Source organism: Neolamprologus multifasciatus, chromosome 1, assembly GCF_963576455.1.
Source record: "Neolamprologus multifasciatus chromosome 1, fNeoMul1.2, whole genome shotgun sequence".
In the NCBI taxonomy this organism is placed as follows: Eukaryota; Metazoa; Chordata; class Actinopteri; order Cichliformes; family Cichlidae; genus Neolamprologus; species Neolamprologus multifasciatus.
The window spans coordinates 22,846,211-22,868,960 of record NC_140439.1 but is presented as its reverse complement, the minus strand read 5'-3'; the positions used below and the strand labels follow the sequence as shown (position 1 = coordinate 22,868,960).

Genomic DNA, 22,750 nt, shown 5'->3' with positions numbered 1-22,750 from the left:
TCTTCTCAGAAGGGAAAATTATCTTTTTATAGCCCTCTCAGGCTACATCCACAATAATACATTTTCACTTAAAGCAGTGTTTTTAAAATGAAAACAATCTCCGTTGTGCACACTTTCAGAAATGGTCTTCAGCTTTACTAACCTAACCGCAAATCACATTGACCATTCACTGGACAGGTGTGTGTGATGCAAACATGAAACGCATAAAAGCCACTGAAAATAACAAAAAAAGTATAAGAGCGTAAATTGATTTTAGAGTGACAGGAGTACCCACACGAGTAAAATATAATCCTAAAATGAATGCGAGCTGTAAAATCAGAATTTTTGTGACTGATAAGATCTAATCGGTAAACAAACGTGGGCATTTGCACCATTGTTTACAAATTTTTCTGTTTCTGCCCAACCAAATCCTGGATTTTTTATACTAAACGCAGGACTGTTCCAAGAACGTTTTTTTGTTTTCAGAGGCCAAAATTACCCGAGTAGTGGGGATGCTAGGCTTAAATATAGAAAAAGTACTTAAAAGTGAAAATGTACCTTTGTGGCTCTGCTAGGCTTCTGCGGAAAACTGAGATCTGAACTTGCTTGCCAAACTGCTACTTTTTAGTAAGCAGATCTTAGTCATCATGTTCATTGAAAGTTCATTTTAAATGTTGTTTTTAAGGGAGAATTCAGAACAACTGTGTGTATGTTATTGTTTGCGTAACAGAAGATATTCGAGTCTGAAGCTAAACTGTCCTCCGAGCCTTCCTTTGTGTGTCCGTGCGTGCGTGTATGTGTGTTTTGCTTGAGCACGTAGGGGTATCAGACACCGCTCTGGCATTTAGGGATTCCACTGACCGTGGGGCTGTCAACATGGTGTCACTTTTCAACACACACATACACAGGAAGGAAGGAAAGGACAGACCCTCTCAACCCTCCTCACCCTTTCTAACCCCTTCAGCCATCAGAGCTTCTTCTAGCCCAGACTGCCATCAATTTCACTTTTATATTAAGTCTGTTTCTCTTTGCGACGCAGCATTTTCTTTTATTGGTAGTAGGGGTTTTTTTTGTTTTGTTTTGTTTTTTTTCAATTAAGCTCAGTGTCAGTGTGAGAAACATTTTCTTAAGTGATGGTTATGTGAGGGAACCAAAAGGCACTCTGAATATTTTCGTGCTGATTTTTTTTTAAAAACAAATATGATATTTCTATTTAAAGGTAGTAATGTTGGAGCATGCTCAGTAGAGGAGCTATGTAAACTCTATGACTGTGGACCTCTGGCACACATGCAGTCAACTGCAGCTCTTTGAGCAAAACAAAGAGTGACCTGCCCTCCTAACCTCTCACCTCTGACCCTATGCCATACAGCCAAAGCCCCTCTGCTCCTCAACCCCTCACACCACCGATCCCCCATCCTCTCCAGCTGTCACAAACAGAAACCCAGCACCACACGCTGTATTTTTATTTACACAGATCCTCATGCCTTGAATTTTTTCTCATTCTTTAATGGAAATGCAGTATTGGTCCCTAATACTTTTCCATTCTCTTCCTTTGTTCTTCATTTGTAGGCATGAGCCATGAGCCAAAGTCACCATCATTAGGAATGATCTCCACGGCGACCCGTACCACGGCGACGGTCAGCCCTCTTACCCCGTCACCTCTCAATGGCTCTATCGTAGCCAATGGAAGCCCAGCTGCCCAGTCAACTCATTCGGGATTTGCTGCAGCCCTCCGTAAACTGGCAAAACAGGCAGAAGAACCGCGAGGTAAAGCCAGCCGGCCCATATGACAGGGATGTTACACAGAACTGAAATTTGGACAGTTACTTTGAATTCTCATCTAAAATCTGATCTGTAGTGCTGTAGGAAGAGTTCCTTTCACATAAAGAATGAATTATTATTATTTTTATTGACGGAGATCTTAATAGTTTTGTATGCACTATCTGAGTAGTGTAAATTTACAGACCAATATATAGTGTTTATTTAAATGTGAGCATTTCCTGTTGTGTTTTTCACTTGAAAAATGATGTTTAACTGTTAGAGCTGGAGTAGCCTCGATATGGTCATATCAGACAAACGGTGCTTTTAAAGGACATGAAGCTAAAGGAGCTTTTCTCAGACAGAAGGTGAACTGAGGGGCAGAAGCAAGAGCCAGTGTGAGTAAACTACAGGTCATTTTGAACAATGATTCATGCAAATCAACTCTAGTATTTCAGGAAATTACATAATAGGTCCCCATACAACGTTAAGGTTAGAGTTTCTAATTTGGGTATTAAGGTCAGACTGTAAAGTGAAAATAAGCAGAAAAAAATTTGATAATACCAAACCCTGTTCCCAGGAGTGTCTTATATCTTAATCTTGCTTCACATAGCCATACTTGTTAGACTTGGTGTTGTGCACCTACTGTAAGCTGTCTGTGGGTTGTATATTTAGCCTTTTTGTGTCCACATATATACATATAGATATATATGTGTGTGTGTGTGTTTATAGAAGTGCTCATATTTGTGCATGCATGTATACTCCAAGACCAGCATAGCTGTGTTCAACTGTTATTAGCAATGTAAGGATATCCACATAGGGTTAAATTAGTTGGTGTCCCCACAGAGGCTGGTATGAAGGGACCCACTCTAGCTGACCCACTTAATGTGCTGTATGTGAATCCATCTACACTTGGGCCTGCTTGTCACTGTGTGTGTCTTGACTCTCCAACTCACTGTCATACATACTTCCTTGTCAGTGGTTACACATGAAACTTCACTAGAATTGCTCTGTTGGAGCTGTATGAATGTGAAATAACCACTAAGTGGTTTAGTTGCTTGTTAATAACTGTAAACCAACCAGAATTCACTCTTCAGATGTTTCATTTTAAATGTTTTTGTGGATTTTTGCTTGTAGATTTCTGGCTTTGTTTTGTTTTTTCATTTTATGCAAAACCAGTCTCTCCACTACGTAGACCCATGCAAATATGTCTTAAATATGTGTACCCGATTGTCACCGGTGCATACGTAAACATACAAATAAGGTTATAAACCACATTCTACACAAGAGAACCTCAATAGGACGACATTATTTGTGTGTGTGTGTGTGTGTGTGTGTGTGTGTGTGTGTGTGTGTGTGTGTGTGTGTGTGTGTATATGTGGCTCTGTGCCTTGGCTCCAGAGAGGCTCAGCTACCCCAGCTGTCCACCCTTGCTCTGGCTCCTAAATCAGATGGTCCCCTCCTTTCTGGCTGTCCCTGGACACCTTGCTCCCCAGCCCACTACAGTATGGGACCCAGAGCCCTGCTGACGATTTATTACACTCATAGAGAGCACTCAGACCCAACCTCTCCTCACCTCCCCCTCAGTACTTCTTTCCCATCAACTCTCTTCACTCCCTCCACCCTGCATGCCAGCCCCTTTACTTTGTCACAGTTTTCTCTCTCGCTCTGTCAAACACTGCCTTTTCATTTTTTTTTGTGGACTCCTTTTTATAAATGCAGCTTTCTCCTTATCTTTGTCACATGGCCCCCTTTTCTTAGTTGGTAGAGTACACAGGGAAAGCAAAAATACAAGTTCTTGTGTGTTTCTATTTTTTTGTTGTGTTAAAAGGTGAAAAAAAGTGTGTCTACTTCAATCTGTAATTCACAATCTGCCAAGACAGAGAGCTTCTGTCTATGTCATACAAATACTAGATCCTGTCTGATAAAAACTTCTTCACCACCTTTTTATTAAAAGAACAAAAAAGAAATCCCCTTTATTATTTTGAGTCCTGCTGACTGTTTCCTCGTTGAAGTAGGATGTGACGTGTCAGTGAGTCAGCCATCAGGCATAAGGGCTGACTGCCTGTGTTAGGAGCACCATCTCCAGGGTGGGCAGAGAGACACGAGTCCCCCTGAAGCTCAAGCCCCTTCTCTGTCTGCAGAGCCTGTATTTATACAGAGCACACACCCAGTCACCCCACACATACAAACAGTTGCCTTTTCAACTGTGCAAGCCTCGTGATTTCTTTGCATGCTGCAGCCTGCTGTCCTCTCATTACCTTTTGACTCAGCCTCTCTTTCTCACTCACCCTCTGTTGATGCTGTGAGGTAAATAGTGCAGTATATACAAGGTGCCATGACTCAGTGTCCTCGGGTCTGAAGGAATTAGTTAGATTTGAGTACAAGTATCACTGCCACCGGCTGCTGAACTGATTTAAGACCCTGAGCACGACTGCTGTTTATATACAAACCCACACACCCATTCACGCGCACACACAGACACATACATTGTCACTTGTCTGTGGCGAGTATAATGAATAGCTCTGTGTACTGAGTGCTGCGTTGAAGAGGGGAGGTGATGGATAATGAGTATCGGAGCAGCATAAAGGACACACTCTCATCCAGTGCACACTTGCTTGAAAACACACACATATGCTCACAAATGCACACAGACACAGTTAACACACTGCCTCAAAGAGGCAGACCTGCTGATATCTGATTAATTAGGCAGCCCTGGGTTTAATCTTCTCTGTTGTTTCTTCTTACTCACTCATAGACACATAAACACCACAAGAGTTTCATGGCTGTGTCCATACCAACCGTAGTGCACTGCCTGGAGAGAACATGAAGAGAGGGAAAATAAAGGTATACAAGATAGTTGGAATGAGCTGGCTGGATAAAAGAGGGATAGGAAGTAATTAGTAGATTTGTGAAGAACCTGGGGTGTCGGTCATATTGTGTATATCTGTATGTGTGTGTGCGTCTGTGTGTGTGCGTGTGTGGCCTGAGGCTTCCCTTGTTTCTGGGAGCCCAGAGCATGCTGGGACAGCGGGGCAGTGTGTCTATGACCTCTCCATCTGGAGCCTGCCTGGAGCTCGCTCAGCCTCGCTGTGCTCAGTGTGTGTGTGTGTGTGTTTCTCAAAGGCAAAACACTGCAGGCCGTGACTGTCCCTGAAACGCTTACAAACAAGCTTATTTGCGTCCCCCTTCTTCATAACTCTATCTATACACAGCAGCCTTACACCTCTCCTGATTTTGGAGCAGCATTTAAACGTAATGTACCGTTTGCACCGTCAGCCGAAGGGACAGAGGATAGCTCCTCTTTTTTCCATCCGCCATCTTGTACCGTCTTCCTTTCTCTCCCTGGCACAGCAATACACACTGTGTGCCTCTCCCCTCCCCCAACACAGCGATGCAGATTACAGGCTTTGTGTTGTGTTGTCAGTGCATGGCCAAGACTGTAGTAGCAGGTGTGTGCAATGTTTTTGTGTATGCGTGTGTTTGTGTGTGAGAGTGCACGTGTTGAGGCTTGCGCTAGTGCATGCTGGTGAGGCGGCATATGGATGCAGGGTTGGCTGGGCACTGCTATGCACACCAGGTGTGAAATGGACTGTTTAATTAAGTGCTGATGTTGTTGTAATGCATGCTGGGAGGAAGGAGGGTGGAGGATGAGGTGTGGGTGGGTGGAAGAGAGCAGATTCTGTTTGGCTGTCTTGACAGGGGTGTTGCTGGTGATGGTGGCGGCAGAGGGTTGGTAGGTGCCTTTTGGCAACACTGAAAGATTTTTGTGTTGTGTTGAATACTGAGGAGTAAACTTCTGCACTTTTTCACTGGGTCATTGGTCTGCCCAGGAACACCTCTGACTACGACTTCGTTTGTTCATTGCTTCTGTTGGGTGCATCGTATGTGTGTGCATGATAGTGCAGCTCAGCTTGAGCGGTCAAGTGTGGAGGCAGTCTGGGAGAGTGGGACTGTTAATAGAAGAGGCGATAGAGAAAGGAGCCTCACATTAATCACAGGCAGCTTGGGACTAAGACAGCTTTCTCTCCCTTTCTGTCTTTTCCTTGCTCTTTCTTTCTCTACCGTCTCCTACGGCTTCTCTTTTTCTTTTTCTGCAACCCCCTCCATTCAACCCCGTCATCACACCACACACACCACGATACACTGAGCAAGTGACAATCAGTACTGCTAATGAAGTGAAGGTTGAGAGCTGATGAGCCTGTTTTAGACCCTGGGGAAAACAGCTTGTGCTTTATTCCTCCTACTCCCTCTGCCTCTTCTCGCTTCCTACAGGGTCACCATGTATGGCCATCTTCTCTCGGTATAGGTAGAATGACAACCAGGTTAGTGCCAGTCACACACCTCATATATTGATTTTTTTTTTCCTCCTATCATATGGCCATAGTAATGTGGGGAAAAGGTGTGGGGAACACCCCCCCCCCCCCCACACACACACACACACACACACATTGATATGGACATTGAAGGAGGGAGGTTAAAAATGGTACACATTTAAACATGCAGCCCCTCTCGTAGACATCCCCAGTTGCTATTGCTTACTGCAAGTACTGTGTGTTTATAAAAATTGTGCATCGAGCCTGACAGATTTACGTCTGCTTGGCAAGCACTGTGTTTGACGAACAGAAGGAAAACGAAGGAGGGTGTACGAAAAGTTGGTAGGTGGGTGGTGGTTGCATGGGGTGTTGTTAGAGAGAAGGAGGGGGGAACGATAGAGGAATAATAGCTGTTTGTGGTCTTTGTATACGAGTGTGCGTATGCATCGCGGAAGGACGCTTAGAAGAGCACATCAATTCTGCAAGCTGTAAGAAGAGAATGAAGCCGTTTGGTAGAAGGCACTTGTCTCTTTTATTTCCTCCTCACCCTCACGCGCCTCTCTTCCTGCTCTCTTATTTAGTCTGCCCTCCTCTTCTCTGGTCTGCTCTGCCTCTACATGGAAAAGGAGGAGGAAGAGGAGATGGGGGGGGTGAGCGAAATAGATGGAGTATAGGTCTGTTGCTTAGCATCCCCAACTTCCCCCTTCCGTGCGTGTGCACGCGCACACACACATTCACCTCTTCCATTCCTCCAGCCTTATTTGTTCCCCATCCTTGTGTATGCATGTTGTGAGCGTGTGATGAGTGAATAGGCTGTGACACTAGAGCTGTATTAAGTGTACCTCCGTTCCCCTGGCTGAGTGGGCTGCTATTGATTGGCCTTGTCTTGCAGGGTAGAGTAATGGCTCTCCGAGGTGAGGGGGGAGGATTAGGCCACTAATTGCCATTGTGCAGACAAGATATGACTGCCCCCCCCCCAGCAGCCGCCCCACCACCCACACACCCATCTGCACCCCTTATCTCTCTGCTTTCCTTTCTGCTACTATTTCTCGCCTCACCTCACGCTCCTTTTGCACACTCACTTTATTTTCTCTCCCCCCAAACGCTCCCCATCTTCTATCAATTTTTCACTTTCGTGTCTCACTTCATCGTCTCGTATCGTCAACCATCTTCTGGTCTTACATACCTTGTTTGTTTGTTTTTTACCTCCCCCCAAAAAACCCCAACACTGCCAGTCTTACCACCACTTCCCCTCACACACAGATTTGATTTATCAGATTCTCTGATTTTTCTCTTGACGTCACCTCGCTGCATTTATCGATTCTTTCCATTATTTAGTATTAGTCAGAGTTAAGTACTTAAAATCACTCAGTGTCCTGACCACACCTACCGTAAGCTGATGCTGTCTGTTAGGTTTTGTTGCCATGGAAACCAACGCAGGGAAGAAATGGCTGCTGAGTAAAGATGTGCTTTTTTTTTTTTTTTTGTTACAGGAAGCAGCCCTGAAACTGGCCTGAGGTTTCAGCTGCTTTTTATTTTAAATGTCTGCACGTAAACAGTCTAATGCACAAAAACACTCGGGCATGAGCGCTCATCGTTGCAGTCTTTTTTTTCCTTTTTTTACACCACCAAAGTGTGTGTCCCATAGAGAGGTTTTGACCCACTTTGACTCCGTAATGCAGAGACATACAGCAATACTGTCCTGTCAAAGAGAAAGAGGATGTTGGTAGAAAAGGGGAAGAAATTAAGATTAAATGGGCAAAACATGAGTATCATTTAAAACAAAAAAAGAAAAGAAAAGGAAGACCCAACAAAGGCTGTAGCCTGCTGGTGAGGAGGTAGAGTTGGAGGGATATAGAAAAATGTGACCGTATCATAGGAAAGATTTGCAACTTGAGGGAGAAAAAGCAAAATGTGTAGAAAGCAAGGCATGTGACCAGACCGTGACCCTGCGCTACAGGGTTTCCCTGGAGGGCTTTGTTAATGTGGCACAGCTACAGTGGAGCAGAGAAGCTCATTGGGCCAGCTTTTCACCACCTGCTGTGCGTGTGTGTGTATGTGTGTGTGTGTGTGTTTATATGTATATGTGTGGCGGGGGGATTTCAGTCTTTGGCTACAAGCGCCACATACATACAGTATGGCTGTTGAAGCTGTATTCTTGTAGTGTGTGTGAATGTGTGTTCTGCACGTGAAGGCTGTGTGACTCTCACAAGGCTGCTCATCCTGATCACTGTCACTTCATAATAGGGGCCTTGGGCTATCCATCTGGCCCTCGGTGTGTATATGTGTGTGTTTACGTGTGTGTGTTATCCATTGCTTTTGTAACGTTCCAAACCCTTTTTTCATTCCCTTGTGAAAGAGCTACAGAATCATGTTAATTTTATCTTTTACCAATAGAGGAAAACTGGAGTGTGTCATCTTATTTCTTACAGACTTTGACTGATCCTACTTTTTTTTTTGTTTCTCCAGCTGCATCCTCCATCAGCAGTGAGTCACCACCAGTGTCTTCACCGGCCACCAATCACAGCTCTCCAGTCAGTACACCCAAGAGGGGTCCTCTTGGTCCTGGTCCTGTCCTGGTACCCCCAGCAGGCCACACTGTGCCAAACACTCCACCTGTAGTCACCATTGCTCCAACAAAAACCAGTAACGGCCTATGGAGAAGCGAGGGGCGCCAGGTAAATATTTCTTCAGTGTGGCCGTTTGTATTTTGTATATGTACATGGGTAACATAGATGGCCTGTCTATAAACGTCTCATCACCCACTACCAACTAATAGATTTGTGCGTTAAGCATTGCCAGCTGCCACTGGGACATCGAGGTGACAGCCTCAATGGCCGATAACATCTGTGCCCCTTCGCCCCCTCTCCAACTTGGCCCTTAGACCAGCCCAACCACAGTCCCAGGCTTGAGCCTCCCATAACCATTCAACCTCTCCACCGGCCTCACCCCTTTCACCTAAGCAGTCAAGTGCGTCGTCTTCCTTGTCAACCTGGCACCCACTCATAGTGGGGAAGAGAGAAAGAGGGAGAGCTGCTTGCTTTGATAAGGAGTGGATTATGGATTATGGCCTTACTTTAAGCCGCCTTATCTCAGCTTAGGGCTAATAGTTCAGGCCAAGTGCACGGTTATGAACAGCACTCGGCAACATGCGGAAACTCTCTGAGCGGCTGACAGTTCCCTGGAGACAAACAGAAGGGGGATAGTGAAGAGGGAATAAGGAGGTCAGCCAGGCAGCAGTGTGTGGTAGCATTCAGACCATTGTCCTCTCTTTTGCAAACCCCTCCTGACCCTCCCCCCTCTCTAGCTATAGCTTTTATGAAATGAACCTTTTGCAGTACAGGGTCAGTTAGAGCTGCAAGGGACAGACACACAGGAAGACCTTGTAGAGATGCCACCATTTTTGTAATTTTGTTAGCACAGAAACTTTAAAAAGGACAGACGAAAAAGAAAACCGGTAAGAATTCCCTGTTGCTCACAATTTAAGGGAAGTAATGTGAACAAGAGGTAGGGGTGACTGGCTATGGGACAGCAACAGGGTGAAGCGACACTCCGTCATTGTTAGGGTGCCGCTTCACCCAGCACGCATAACTCACACAGAGCCAGAGAATCCTTAAGGATACACACACACATATTATCAAAATCTTCCTGTAAAACAAAGATGACTTTAATGGAACTTTCTGTTACTGAATCGCACACGCAAACGGTTACAGACAGAAGGAGCAATCAAGTTCCGAAAACCCATGCAGCATGTCCGGGAAAACTTGTCTGTTGCTGTGTGTACAAATTAATGTGTCCTGCTTTCACTGCTTTAAAAGAGCATTTTAGTGTCTCTCAGGCTGAGAGATGAGTCTGTCTTTCAGAGGGGGGTAACAGGCAAGGCAGTGAAGAAGGGAGGGCTTGGTGCGTTGGCATTTTGCTTTAATGACTGCAGGAGTCTGCTCCCGCTGCTGCCTGTAATTGCTTTATAATTGGCAATTTGGATTCATGGCTCCATCTGAGAGGCGTAAACGAGCACTCTACAATGCGCGGGGTCTCCCACCCTCACTGAGGGTTACAGGGGCCTGGCTCACACAGAGGAAGATGGCTGTTAATGGATGTGTCTTTGAGTTTGAGTGCTTGTATTTGTGCACAGTGGTGTGTGTATATGACAGGCTACTGGAGAATAGTGCAGGAATAGAAGGCCATGTATTTTAGCAGGTGAAAGGTCAAAATGGGATGGCTGCTTGAATGTGTAGGTGCCTGAGTTGACTATAAGGTGCCTTTCTCATAGGATGGAAGGTTTTCTCTTTGTTGTTCATGTTTTTTTTCATGGCCCTGATATATGTAGAAGCTACATGTTTTTAGGTGGGCATGCATCCGTACATTAATCCATACATGTGTACATGTATATACAGTCAAATAGATATCAATCTCAAAATGTGTGTACATGACAGATATAGGCTGAATGCAGGTTTCCAAATTGCTTTGATCAGTTTAAATGTAAGTGGCTGAGATGGACGTTTCAAGAAAAACATATTACATATACACATCGGTCACGAATCTTTGTGCATAGTTTTAGTAATTTTTTGGCATGCTAACTTAACCTGGCAAAGTTTGCCCTTTGCCTACTAATCTCTCAACACCATACATTATACCAATCCTGGTATATTAGTATTAGTTATGTTAGCATTCGTAATGCATTGTTGTTGTTGTTGTTGTTGTGTTTCCTTCTGATGGTAGTAGTGCAATACATACTATCAGACACTGGTAAAATAAAGGAGAATTTACATTTTAATACAAAAAACACTAGTGTACACTATTATTATCATTATTTAAAATCTATTTAATGACTATCTGAAAATGTGAAAATCACGAGCATCTCTTGTTGGCATAACTGGTTGCCCTTCAGTGACAGTGAAAATGGTGAAAGGAAGAAGCTGAAACCAGTCCAGCACCAGCATTTGTTGTTTTATAGGCTTCTTTGTCTGATAGTCTTATGAGACAATTTTGTTGGAAAGGAACACTTAATTCAATTTCTGTGTTAATCTATGTCTGGGACTTGCACCAATTGACAGTTATTAAGTCATAGTCATGGTTATAAAACCGTGATTGCCTCATGACACACAAGTTGTGTGTAATGCAGAATATCAACTACTGATCACCAGAAAAATACCAGATAGTCGTTGGTCAGGTCTTGAAAATAAATTAAATTCATTCTGTGTGTGTGTGTGTGTGCGCGTTCTTTTTCTTTTTTTATTGTATGCCATCAAAAATGTACTGGTTGTGTACTGGGGACACACAGTGAAGGAAAGGTGCAGCAACTGTCTGATTCAGACGGTTGCTGACTCTCCACACCATGTAACGAGCATGCGTAAATAAATGCCCAGTATATTCATGCAGTCACTCAAAGTGATTGGGCTGTTTTATCCTATTCCGATCGCTTGTCATCAATCAATCAAGTGATAGAAATCAATTAACTGTCAATGTACGGTTTTCTTTCACAATTATTGCTCACTGATAGTTCGAGCTCATGACAATGAAGAGCGGATGGGTTGATGAAATACACACACATTGCACCTTAAAGTTAATGTGGGTTCAGAAGAGAAAGAGTTACAAGGGCTTTCGGGACAGCCCCAAATCAGCAGTGTTGGACAGCAAGGCTGTGCGAAAAGGAATGAGGTGGAGCAAAGAGCAAACAGAAACTGCATTTTCTTTCAAAGTCACTATCTGATAGAGTTTTAACATATGTGAAGTGCTTTTTCAGGTGACTGCTGGGAGCAGCGGGGAACATCCAGCTCTCCCTGTGTTCATAAGGCTTGAAAAGCATGGCGATGGCAGTGGGGGGGATTATAGAGATGGGTGCTTTGAGAGAATCAAGTGCCACACTGTTTAGCGAAGCACAACAAATAACAAGGAGTAAACAGTAAGATTTTGTGGGGAGTGGGGGTGGGGGTTAAGAAACAGGGTTATGTGGGGAGTCTAAACATTAGAGGCATTTAATACTGGATGTTAGCGCATCAGTGTCAGTCTGGGTCAGTGGTTGTGGAACAGGATGTGGAGGTAATGGCTCACTAAATGGGATTTGTTTTATCAGAGGCAGTGGTGAGAGAGAGGGTCATACTGCTGTAAGGTTTCTCTCTAATCCCAGGGAGCCCAGAGGTTAATTTAGTGGGGCAGGAACTGCCTTCCCCTCTTGTTCACCTTCTTTATGGCTTAATCTCTTTGCTTTCTCCCCTCTTTTTCTTCTTTCTAGTTGTTCCCTTGCCAACTTCTAGTACCATTTTGCGAAACAAGAGATAAATGTTCCACCAGTCCTACGAAAACCCTCCTTACCTGTATATTCATATATAAGCACCTTTCTTGTTCAACTTACAAGGGTTGTAGCGTTTTTCACTTCTCCAATTGCATTTGTAGTCAGAGGGAAACTGTAGCTTCTGAAAATGCACTCCCACTCCCACAGCAGGATGTCTTTGTAGCTCTGAAACGGTGTATGTGCCTGCTGAGTGTCTGTGTGTGTTTGTTGTGGGATTGGATAAGTGAGACCAGGCTTGCTGCCAGAGGGAGGGAGGGAGGTGAACGAGAAAGAAGAAAGAGAAACAGAGGCAGAGGGATGTTGCTTTTTGGACTTTGTTGTCTTCCCTGTAGATGTTGCTCTGCACGCACGCTGATGCGCATACACGCACTTTGCTGAGATCAAAGTTAAGATCTCTAGAAGCACGGCTGTTGTCTACCATTACCACATCCTCATCGATCATAAGGATGACATCTCTTGTTTACAATTAGAGACAAAAACAGTGAGGCTTTTTTGTTACCCCTGTCTACCTGCTTCATCCATTTTACCAAATATCCTCCTTGGAGATTTGTTGAGCTGTCTATTTTTACAGGGAGGTGGTATGTGTGAGAAAATGTACAAAAGTGCCTGAGGTAGGAAGCAAGAGTGAGGAGGCTGCTTCACCACAAGCAGGCCTATTATTTCCCTGTTCTGTCTTCTCGTAAGATGGGCTCCATGAGCAGTGACAACCGTAACAGTCACAGGTCCTCACAAACAATGACTAAGATTCTCTCTGTATCTCTCTGCAGGCTGACGCAGGGCCTCATGGGGCCAGCAGGGAACGTCTGGGCGCAGAAGGAGCCCTCTCCCAGGAAAAGGGTGGCCCCTCAGTCCCTGCACACCTCCTGGGAAACCCCTATGCCTTTGGTCTCACTCCGGGAGCTGTCATGCAGGAGTCACGGTTTCAACCTCTTAAGTGAGTCGATCCCTGCTTTAACATTTTTTATGGATTTGCAAAGTGTACATGTTCATTCAAGGCTGTATTAAAAATACAGCAGCAACACACATGCCTTGTTGACATGGGTGCTGGGAAGCAATTTGAATTTGTATAGTTTCTTGGTAAAAATGTAATGAATTTCCACAACACCGAACACATACAAATCGAAGTCACAATATTTATTTTTCTTGTTTTGTGCTTGTACTCCCTCTGTTACCTTCAGCCTGCCCAGACAGTTGCCTAACGCAGTGCCACCTGGTCCTGTACCAGAGGAGTATCTCCGGGGTTTTCGGCCTTATGCTACAGCCGAGGATGCCCTCCGGATGCCCTCTTTGCCCTTGGGCCTAGACCCTGCCACTGCAGCTGCCTACTACTCCCACAGCTACCTGCCCCACCCTTCAACCTTCACTTCATACAGGTAGGCCTCTGCATTTGTTGACTTGGCATCCATTTCCTCCGAGAGTGAACTGTGCAAAACCAGCACATACAACTGAAGCAGATATTTGTTCTGCTCGTTCCGCTCAGCAGTAAATGCAGTAGTGCATAAATGACCTTGATTTCAAGCTCTCAGAGTTAAAATTATGTTTTTTTGTTAGTTTTTTTTGTGTGTATTTATTTAACTAGAAGTAAGATTTTTATGAAGCGTGAAGAAGTTAAAGGGAGATGCAAAAAAGACAGGGAGCACAAATTAAAATGAAGTTCCAGATAAAAGACTAGCACAACAGAAGGAAGGAAGTCTGCAAACAGAAGCGAGATAAGATTGTCTGTTAAAAAGTACATTCTACTACTGAGCACTGGGGGCACTGGGAGTCTTTGCAAAAGATCAGATCAGTCTTAAATGAAAGCTATATGAGTGCAGGTTGTATTTTCTGACAGGCTGTTGCTAAGAACCCTCTTAGAAAATATCTGGCTCAGCTGTATCAGAAAATGGTTAACAGGCTGATTTAAAAATAGATATACATGACTGCTCCAAAGGCTGTAGTAATATTATTTGCATACTTTAGAAGTGTTCTAATGAAAGTTAAAAAAATAAAAATAAAATAAAAACAGCATTCTTATGTTTCTGTTTTGAAGCTGTGCAAGGCCAACCAGTTAAGAGCACAACCCATTTTCCATGTCTTTACCCAAGCTAGGCTATGAGAGGAGGAGAGCAACAGCTTGGTTTTAAATTTTTTACTTCATGTCTAGAGCATCTGTGGGTTTGTGAGAAATTATTAAAGAATCCTGTTTATATATCTGGAAAAGGGTCTTGTTCTGAAATTTTTATTGATTGATTTTTTTCGGCATCCTTTACAAAAGCAACAGCACGATTATTAACGAAACAAAAACAGTCAGAGATATAGTGTGGAATATTTGTTAAATTAATTGAATTTTTCATGGACACTGTGTATGATCATGTGCACTCTGTGTGTATGTTGAAAAGAGCCAGGCTTGCTTTGGGCTGTGTGCTCCTGGTCTGTCAACCAAGCCAGATCACAGGACTGCAGCACCCATCACACACTGTGCTGTAATGGATTTAATGAGGGCTTGAGCAGCGGATGCCACACACATACACAAACACACAGCATCAACATACATCACACTGTCTTCCTGGATGCTGTGTTGTGATTGAGGTTATCTGACAGATACTGTTACTTCCTTGGAAGATGGAAAAGCCTGTGATGTTCCTTCTTTGGAAGATGGAGGCACACAGGTTAATGAAAGTGAACACTGCACTATCACACAGGGAGACTGACTGACTCCCTCTTTTCCTCTCTTCTCTCTCTCTCTCACTTTTTATCTCTCAGGATGGATGACCCGTTCTGCCTCTCTGCTTTGAGGTCACCTTTCTACCCACTGCCAACAGGGGGAGCTTTACCTCCTATCCACCCCTCTGCTGTTCACATGCATCTACCAGGCATCCGCTACCCTGGAGATTTCACGCACCCCTCATTGTCGGCATTGCAGTCTGACAGGTAAAGCCTGCTTAATTGATGAGTGCTGTATACAGTCACATTTATTTATATGAGGTATATCAAAGTGGTGTGCTGTGGTCATGGGTTGTCTTCACTCACATCATCTTTCCTCTTTTGTTTCTCTCTCCATTCTGTTTTTTTAGGCTTCAGCTAGAGGATGAGCTGCGGCAACGAGAGAGGGAACGCGAACGAGAACGCGAGCGTGAAAAAGAGAGGGAACGAGAGGCTGAGAGAGAGAAGGAACGGGAGAGAGAACGAGAAAGGGAGAGGGAACGGGAAGAGGCGGAGAGGGAGAGGCAACGAGAAAGGGAAAGGGAGAGGGAGCGCGAGAGAGAACGGGAGAAGGAGAGAGAAAGAGAGAAGGAACTCGAGAGGCAGAAGGAGAGGGCACTGAGGGAAAAAGAGCTGCAGGCATCCAAGGCCATGGAGAACCACTATCTGGCTGAGCTCCATGCCATGAGAGGACAGGAGGACCGAACCAAGCCTGAAAGACTAACCCCTAATCGGGCTGGTATGTGTCCGTGCATCCCACCTAGCCTCTATTAGCTACAGTCTTTTTACCTTTAAAGTGGATATCTCTCTGATATTTCTGACTCTTCAAAGCTGTTTTATAGACCAAATAAATACACAAAATAAATTTTTGAAGTAATTGTTTCATGAACGTAATTATCTGTTATAACATAAATGTTAAATTCTTTTATACCAATCTTTCTCTACAGACAAAACCAAAGAGCCCGCTCTTCCAGCTCCCAAACCAGTCCCACCAGGAATCCATCCATCTATAGTCCAATCACATCATGGTCTAATCTCAGGCCACAGCATCTACATGGGGCCTGGCACTGCAGGAACAGGGCTTGCAGCCTCAATGATTGCTCAGAGGAAAGACGAGGAGGAGAGGTGGATGGCACGGCAACGCAAGCTGCGTCAGGAGAAAGAAGATCGTCAGTGCCAGGTGTCTGAATTCCGCCAGCAGGTTCTGGAGCAGCACCTGGACTTGGGTCGGCCAGGTGACACTCCAGATCACAGGACGGAGTCGCACAGGTGAGACTGCACGCTTAACTTGTTTCAGTCCAGCCAATTTGTGCAAAAATGTCATACAACATAGCATGTAGTTGCAGTATTTATTTTCTCCTGTTATCTGATAGAGAGAGGGGGGGATTGACAGCAAAATTAATGCATGCTTTCAATGTGCTCACTATTTCTGGGGGGTTTTGGATGGCTCTGCTAGTCTGATAGGGACAGTTGTGCCTGTGGTTTTGAAGTCTTGGAGGCTGGCAGGCCTTAGAAGTTGGTTTTCAGGCAGGACTGTAAAAGAGTAAGAAGCTTCACATCTACTCTATATCTGTCCAAGCTCCCTTCCAGGCCTGACATGTAGAAAAATAATAGGCACTGTTTAGGCATTGTTGTAGGTTATGAAGAGGAATCCTGATGACTGCTGTTTCATGAGTTGAAATGGGTAGGGGGTTCAAATAGCCAGCAAGTGGAACTGCTAAGATACACAAGGGCTAATACTTTTTAATCCTCTCACTCTTGCATAGCATAAGCCCCAGACCTTATTTGTTACTGTGCCTCTGTGTGTGTTATTGTGTTTGATTCAGAAGTGAGGTTGTGGTTCATGCTGGTAGGACCGGAAAGATACACACGTCTGCTATCGGTAACTTACCTACAGTATAATCGCAGAATCACAGCTGACAGGCTGCAGATTGCAGATAAGACACATTTACTCAGTGACACACACACACAAACACACAGAAAAGAAAACACAAACAGGAGGCATAGACAATTTGACTGGTCATGCAGTGCCTGCTCCTGCCAGGTTTGATTTGGAATGAAGTTTGAGACAGTGTCCATCAGTCGTCTGCCATTACCATTTCCTCCCCCCTATTCTAATAATTCATTGTTCTTCTTAAGCTCTCTCTGTCAGTTCTTCTCTTCTCCAGAAGCCTGTTAGGAGAACATTGCTCCGGCCTCTTCCTCAGTATACTGCTCTCTTCCTGTGTGTGCATGCCTCACTACAAGGGCCTACCAGATCAAAAACAGCTCTCTATATCTGGAGGACAGTGTGTGTGCCTTGGCCACATTCTCACTCTGCTCTGGGCTACTCTGTCTGGGCTTGATAACACTGCTTTGCACAGACACGCAGATCCACAGACATACTGACATGGATGAAAGGAAGTAGGCAGGGCATATGGGCAAATGTTGTGCGTCCCTGCATAGCATGCATGATTCAGAAACACTATTTCTCAATTTTAGAAGAGATATGGGTGTTACCCTGCATGTATAACAGATTAATAATTGCTGTTCCGTTGTATCTCTGCAGACCAATACCTAATCATCATGAACCAGGAAACAGGGAACTCAACCCTCTCTTAGGTGCCCCTCCACCTCTCATCTCCCCCAAACCTCCACAGCCACCGCGTGAACATCACCCTCCGCCTCCTACCACCCTGTGGAACCCTGCATCTCTTATAGACACAGCCTCAGAGTCGAGACGTAACCATGAGCCCTCAGGGATGGGACACTATGAGCTCAGTCGGCTGCCCCCAGGACCCTCCAGATATGAAGACGGAGCCCGAAGAAGAGACGGTGGTGCAATGGAGAAATATCCTCCTTTGAGAGGTCCCCCAGGTCTGCCTGAGCCCAGCACATACCTTGCTGATTTAGAGAAATCCGCCCATTCATTTTTGAGCCAGCAGAGGGCTTCCATGTCTCTCTCCAGCCAGTATGAACTGGAGGGAAGCCTGAAAACCAATGCTGGAATAAAGAGCCTCCAGGGTCACCCAGGGTATAGTAGACATGGACAAGCAGTGGTTTCTGGGCCAACAATGGGACTGGGACAGGTAGCCTCATTGGGCATGGTCCCAGACGCGAAGCTGATCTATGACGAGTTTCTTCAGCAGCATCGGAGGCCTGTCAGCAAGCTGGACCTGGAGGAGAAGAGGAGAAAGGAAGCCAGGGAGAAAGGTACTTACCCAGATACTATGATGGGATGTATAACTTGCTTGGAAAATCAAAGATCAGTTCTGTTTTTTTATAGATATAGAACTGACATCCTTATTAGAGAATTTAAAGAGTTGAGTGTCAGGGGTGACCTCTGTGTTTGCTGCAGGGTACTATTATGAGCTGGATGACTCATACGATGAGAGTGATGAAGAAGAGGTGAGAGCCCACCTCAGGAGAGTAGCTGAGCAGCCTCCACTGAAACTGGATGACTCTACAGAGGTAAAAAGATTTTCCAACACATGTGCTTTCTGTACCTTTGCATGATTGAAGAACACACAAGCGCTCATGATGAAACATCACAGTAAGATGATTGTTTTTCTCATCTCTGTACAGAAACTGGACTTTCTGGGAGTGTTTGGCCTGACCACAATGGGCCGACGAGATGAGCTGGTGCAGCAGAAGAGAAGGAAGAGAAGGAGGATGCTCAGAGAGCACAGTCCCTCCCCACCTGCCTCACAATCAAAACGCACTCCTCCACCTCAGCTCAGCACACGTTTTACCCCTGAGGAGATGGACCGAGCGCCAGAGTTGGAGGATAAGAAGCGATTCCTCACCATGTTTAGACTGTCCCATGTGACTGTACAGCAGAGAAAAGGTAAGGCAATTTTTAGTGAGAAAGAGATTAGAGCATTCTACACTTTTGATTCGCTTACTCATTTTTGCTTTAACCCTCCAGGTGTGTGTGTGTGTGTGTGTGTATATATATATATATATATATATATATATATATATATATATATATATATATATATATATATATATATATATATATATATATATATATATAAATATATATATATATATATATATATATATATATATATAGTCTGTTCTGCGGTTATTTTAAATGTGCATCTTTTAGTTTTGCTTTTTTGTGGTTGGTGGAAGAGCTAACCTTGCCCATCAGTGCATGAGTGGCTTCCTCATTGCAAAAGGAAAGATCTCCTGTATGAAAGAGGCCATGCTTGTTGCCTGCAATGAGAAAATTTCATAAATTGGAGATACAGACTACTTTTCCCTGACACTGACAAATGTTTGAACATTATATCAAGGAATAACAGGGCACACATCTGTATGCTTTGGCAATCTAGCTAGTAACTCGTACAGCACAGAACTCCCCCAGTGCCTTTAACGCACCATACCAAACACCTCCATCAATTATTCATATCTTTTCTCTTTGACATCTCATTTCAGCAGTGTGAAGAAGACTGATTGCATGCTCATTTAGCTAATAGAGAGTACTAGTCATTTTCAGTTCATCCTGATCTCATTAATGCTTTACTTCCATTACCTTCTCTCAAGGTAGCTTGCTGACTTAAGCCTCAAAGGAAATAAGGGGTTGAAATGATCTTGTCAGTGCCATATACCTATATTAAATGCATCGTATTGAACATATTTTTTAACATAACATATATATTATATTTAACAATGCATTCCAGAAATTGACTTATGTCAGGGTTCTTATTACATGGCCAAAATGTGCCTAAATTTCAAAATTAGACACCCATGCACTGACTGAATTGGGAGGGGCGGCAGTAGGCTTACAATGATCTTAGTCTAATACTCTTCATTTATTCTTCATTTACTGTTTCCTAATCACAGATGCCATGCCTCCCACACTGTCAGGCCACCTCCTTTTACACACACACACACACACACACACACATCACACTTGGCAAAATGAGTGCTACTGAGTGAAATTGGAAATAAGACTAGGACTGATGCAAAATGTGTTTTTTTTTCCTGTTTTAGATAATGAAAGGGTAGTGGAGTTGCTACAGGCAATTAAAGAAAAGACTGTGACCTTGGATACCATCAGACATGCTCCACATCCACTGTGTAAAAGTCCTCCAACTCAGATCTCTAGTAAGTTACGTGCTAATGAACATAAACACACACAACTTGTCATCCCTGAAGTAATGTTAAAGTGGTGCTAATCTGTGTAATGCAAATGAAGAGGGGTTATAATTGGGGCCGTGAATGTGAAGATGTAAAGTAACAACAGTTTCTCATTGCATTGTAATATTGTGGATCTTGACCTCATCAGCACTAACATATGTTTAAATGATTGCAGATCCTGCATTCTCCCAGCCTCCCTCTGAACCAGAGGAGCACCACAGTGTCAGACCACGCAGCCCCTCCTCGCATTGCCCAACATCCCCCAATGGGCATCCAAAACCCCTTGGGGACACATTAAGACCAAAGGCACCCCCTTCTCCAGCTGTCTACCCAGACAAGGCCCGGGGGCCCAGTGAGGGACCGATCTCAAAGAGGAGCTCCAGCCTGCTTAACAGCTTGAGGCCCCCACTCCCCCTGCAGGCTAAAGAAGGTCATCACAGCATCAATGGACGCACACAACCACGGGACTTCGCCCCAGAGGAATTTGCCCAGCAGTTCCACGAATCTGTGCTACAGTCCACTCTGCAGAAACATAAAGGTAAACAGCTCAAAATAAGGTCTAATAGGCATCTTTGGAAAGGTGAATACATGGAGAGCAGGCCAACATAATTTTTCAAATATGAAGAAATGATGGAAAATATCCCTATGTGTAAAATATGAAATTGATGAAATGTGACATCTCTTTCTTCTCCTCAACATTTGTCCATTAGGTGGAGCCGCAGGGGTGTCAGAGTCATCCCACCTCCAGGAGTCCTCTGTTCACTACAACATTCCCGAGCTTCAGGGCCCTCCTGGCCGACCACCACAGCCACATTCACAGTCCCACTCAACTCCACAGTCATTTCCACATCCACTTTTGCACTCTCACCCTCAGCCCAACGGGCAGCACCTCTCGATGCCTCAGCACAGGGAGGCATCGGGGATGAGGGAGGACATGTCTGGTCCAGAGGACTCTGAAGAGGAAGACGAGGAGGAGGAAGAAGAGGCTTCAGTTTTCAAGTGGCAGGGGATTGAATCTATATTTGAAGCTTATCAGGAATATGTGGAAGGTAAGTAGCTGAGGTGCCTGTGCAGCAGTTTTACTACTGCTTGAAAATCTCACAACTCTGCCCATTTGTATTACATGGACTGATATTAGATCACTTTACATACATAAACAGCTTTAACAGTCCCTCTGTTATTATCATTGTATAATTTTATGAGGGATTAGGGGTTTTCTTTATTCTTTGGAATATATACTGAGATTACTGATTGTGCACAAATACATATTATTTTGCATGCGTCATTGATTTATCCCCTAAATCAGAATTACTTGGCTTAGATCCAACTATACATTTTTTCCAACATTGAGCGTGATCTACAAATATGCAAATTGGCTCTGCCTTCACCTTTTAGCTATTTGCCTGCAGCGAGGCCCTACTTTCCTATTCACTTCTGTGAACCCCACTCAACTATGCATTCTCCTGCTAGATGTAAAGAGACACAGTGCTAATATTCAATGAAGAAAAAGAAAAACACAGTGCTTAAACTTGTAAATCTGAATGTCTGGAACACAGACAGCTGTTCCAGCAGGTCATGAAAAAAAGTCACAAAAAGCTTAAAAACACCCACAACACATTGGGTAATCAATCACTTATATCAAAAATAAAACACTGAAAGTAAGGTAACTAACTGTAGTCAACATCTGTAGTCTCTATAAATAAATTATGTCATATAAATGCATTTCTGGATGAAAAACTACAGTAGAAATAAAGAATATTAAAGCCAACCACACATTTCTGGTTTATTGCCACTGCATATGCTTGGGGAAAGTAAATAAAACAGGTGATAATAATGAAATAATGATTTATGAAGTTTGAAAGAGTTGTCACATTATTTCTGTAATGTTCTGTGTTTCCGTGTCACTTCCTTATGAGTATAATGTATATCCTATTTTAAGTTGTTGTAGCATTCTGTCACCACTAGAGGGTAGTAGTCATTGTTCATTTTACACAATTCAATTTGTATTTAGTATTTGTGCAAGAAAATTAGTGAAAAATGGTTGAGTTGATCTTTAATTACTCCCAGTCTCACATTCACAGCCTGCCACTAGTGTATTTTAAGACCTTTAACAATGAAGGCAGGAGCCTGAAGGCATTTGCAGCAGATTATCCTGCATCTATTTAGATGGTCCAAATTCTGCTAATCCTGTTTTTCTTCATTTTCTCTTATTCCATTTTCTGATCCAGAGCAAACTTTGGAGCGACAAGTACTGCAGAGCCAGTGTCGAAGACTAGAAGCTCAGAACTACAACCTTAGTCTAACTGCTGAGCAGCTGTCTCATACCATGGGGGTAAGACAAGCATACGGAGCCACTTAAGCTGAGGCCAGGAAGTCAAAATATTTACTACATAACTGCAAGTGACTTAGCAGCGGCGCTCTGCTAAGAAATTATGAGCATGTATAATAGGAGTGGGTGCACAACTTTACTTATTTTCGTAGATCAGTGGTTTCATAAATAGCAGAGCAAAGTAAAAACTTATACTTTACACTATTGGCCTCTTCTGATTAATCACTGGAATCCAGACAGCTTTTCTTTATTACACTCATA

The 22,750-nt window shown here is 43.8% G+C and overlaps 1 protein-coding gene across 5 annotated transcripts in view; it reads left to right on the top strand.

Moving 5' to 3' along the window:
* Window positions 1-22,750, top strand: part of gse1b (Gse1 coiled-coil protein b) — a 166,884-nt gene that overhangs the window by 141,649 nt on the left and 2,485 nt on the right. For all 5 annotated transcript variants that reach the window (XM_085168036.1, XM_085168058.1, XM_085168044.1 and 2 more), the window contains 14 exons: window positions 1,549-1,746; window positions 8,523-8,731; window positions 13,116-13,282; window positions 13,527-13,721; window positions 15,091-15,258; window positions 15,402-15,769; window positions 15,978-16,299; window positions 17,579-18,222; window positions 18,368-18,480; window positions 18,595-18,856; window positions 20,014-20,127; window positions 20,336-20,698; window positions 20,871-21,209; window positions 22,389-22,492. In XM_085168036.1, coding sequence (XP_085024162.1) covers window positions 1,549-1,746; window positions 8,523-8,731; window positions 13,116-13,282; window positions 13,527-13,721; window positions 15,091-15,258; window positions 15,402-15,769; window positions 15,978-16,299; window positions 17,579-18,222; window positions 18,368-18,480; window positions 18,595-18,856; window positions 20,014-20,127; window positions 20,336-20,698; window positions 20,871-21,209; window positions 22,389-22,492 — 3,566 coding nt within the window. The remainder of the gene's footprint in view (window positions 1-1,548; window positions 1,747-8,522; window positions 8,732-13,115; window positions 13,283-13,526; window positions 13,722-15,090; window positions 15,259-15,401; window positions 15,770-15,977; window positions 16,300-17,578; window positions 18,223-18,367; window positions 18,481-18,594; window positions 18,857-20,013; window positions 20,128-20,335; window positions 20,699-20,870; window positions 21,210-22,388; window positions 22,493-22,750) is intronic.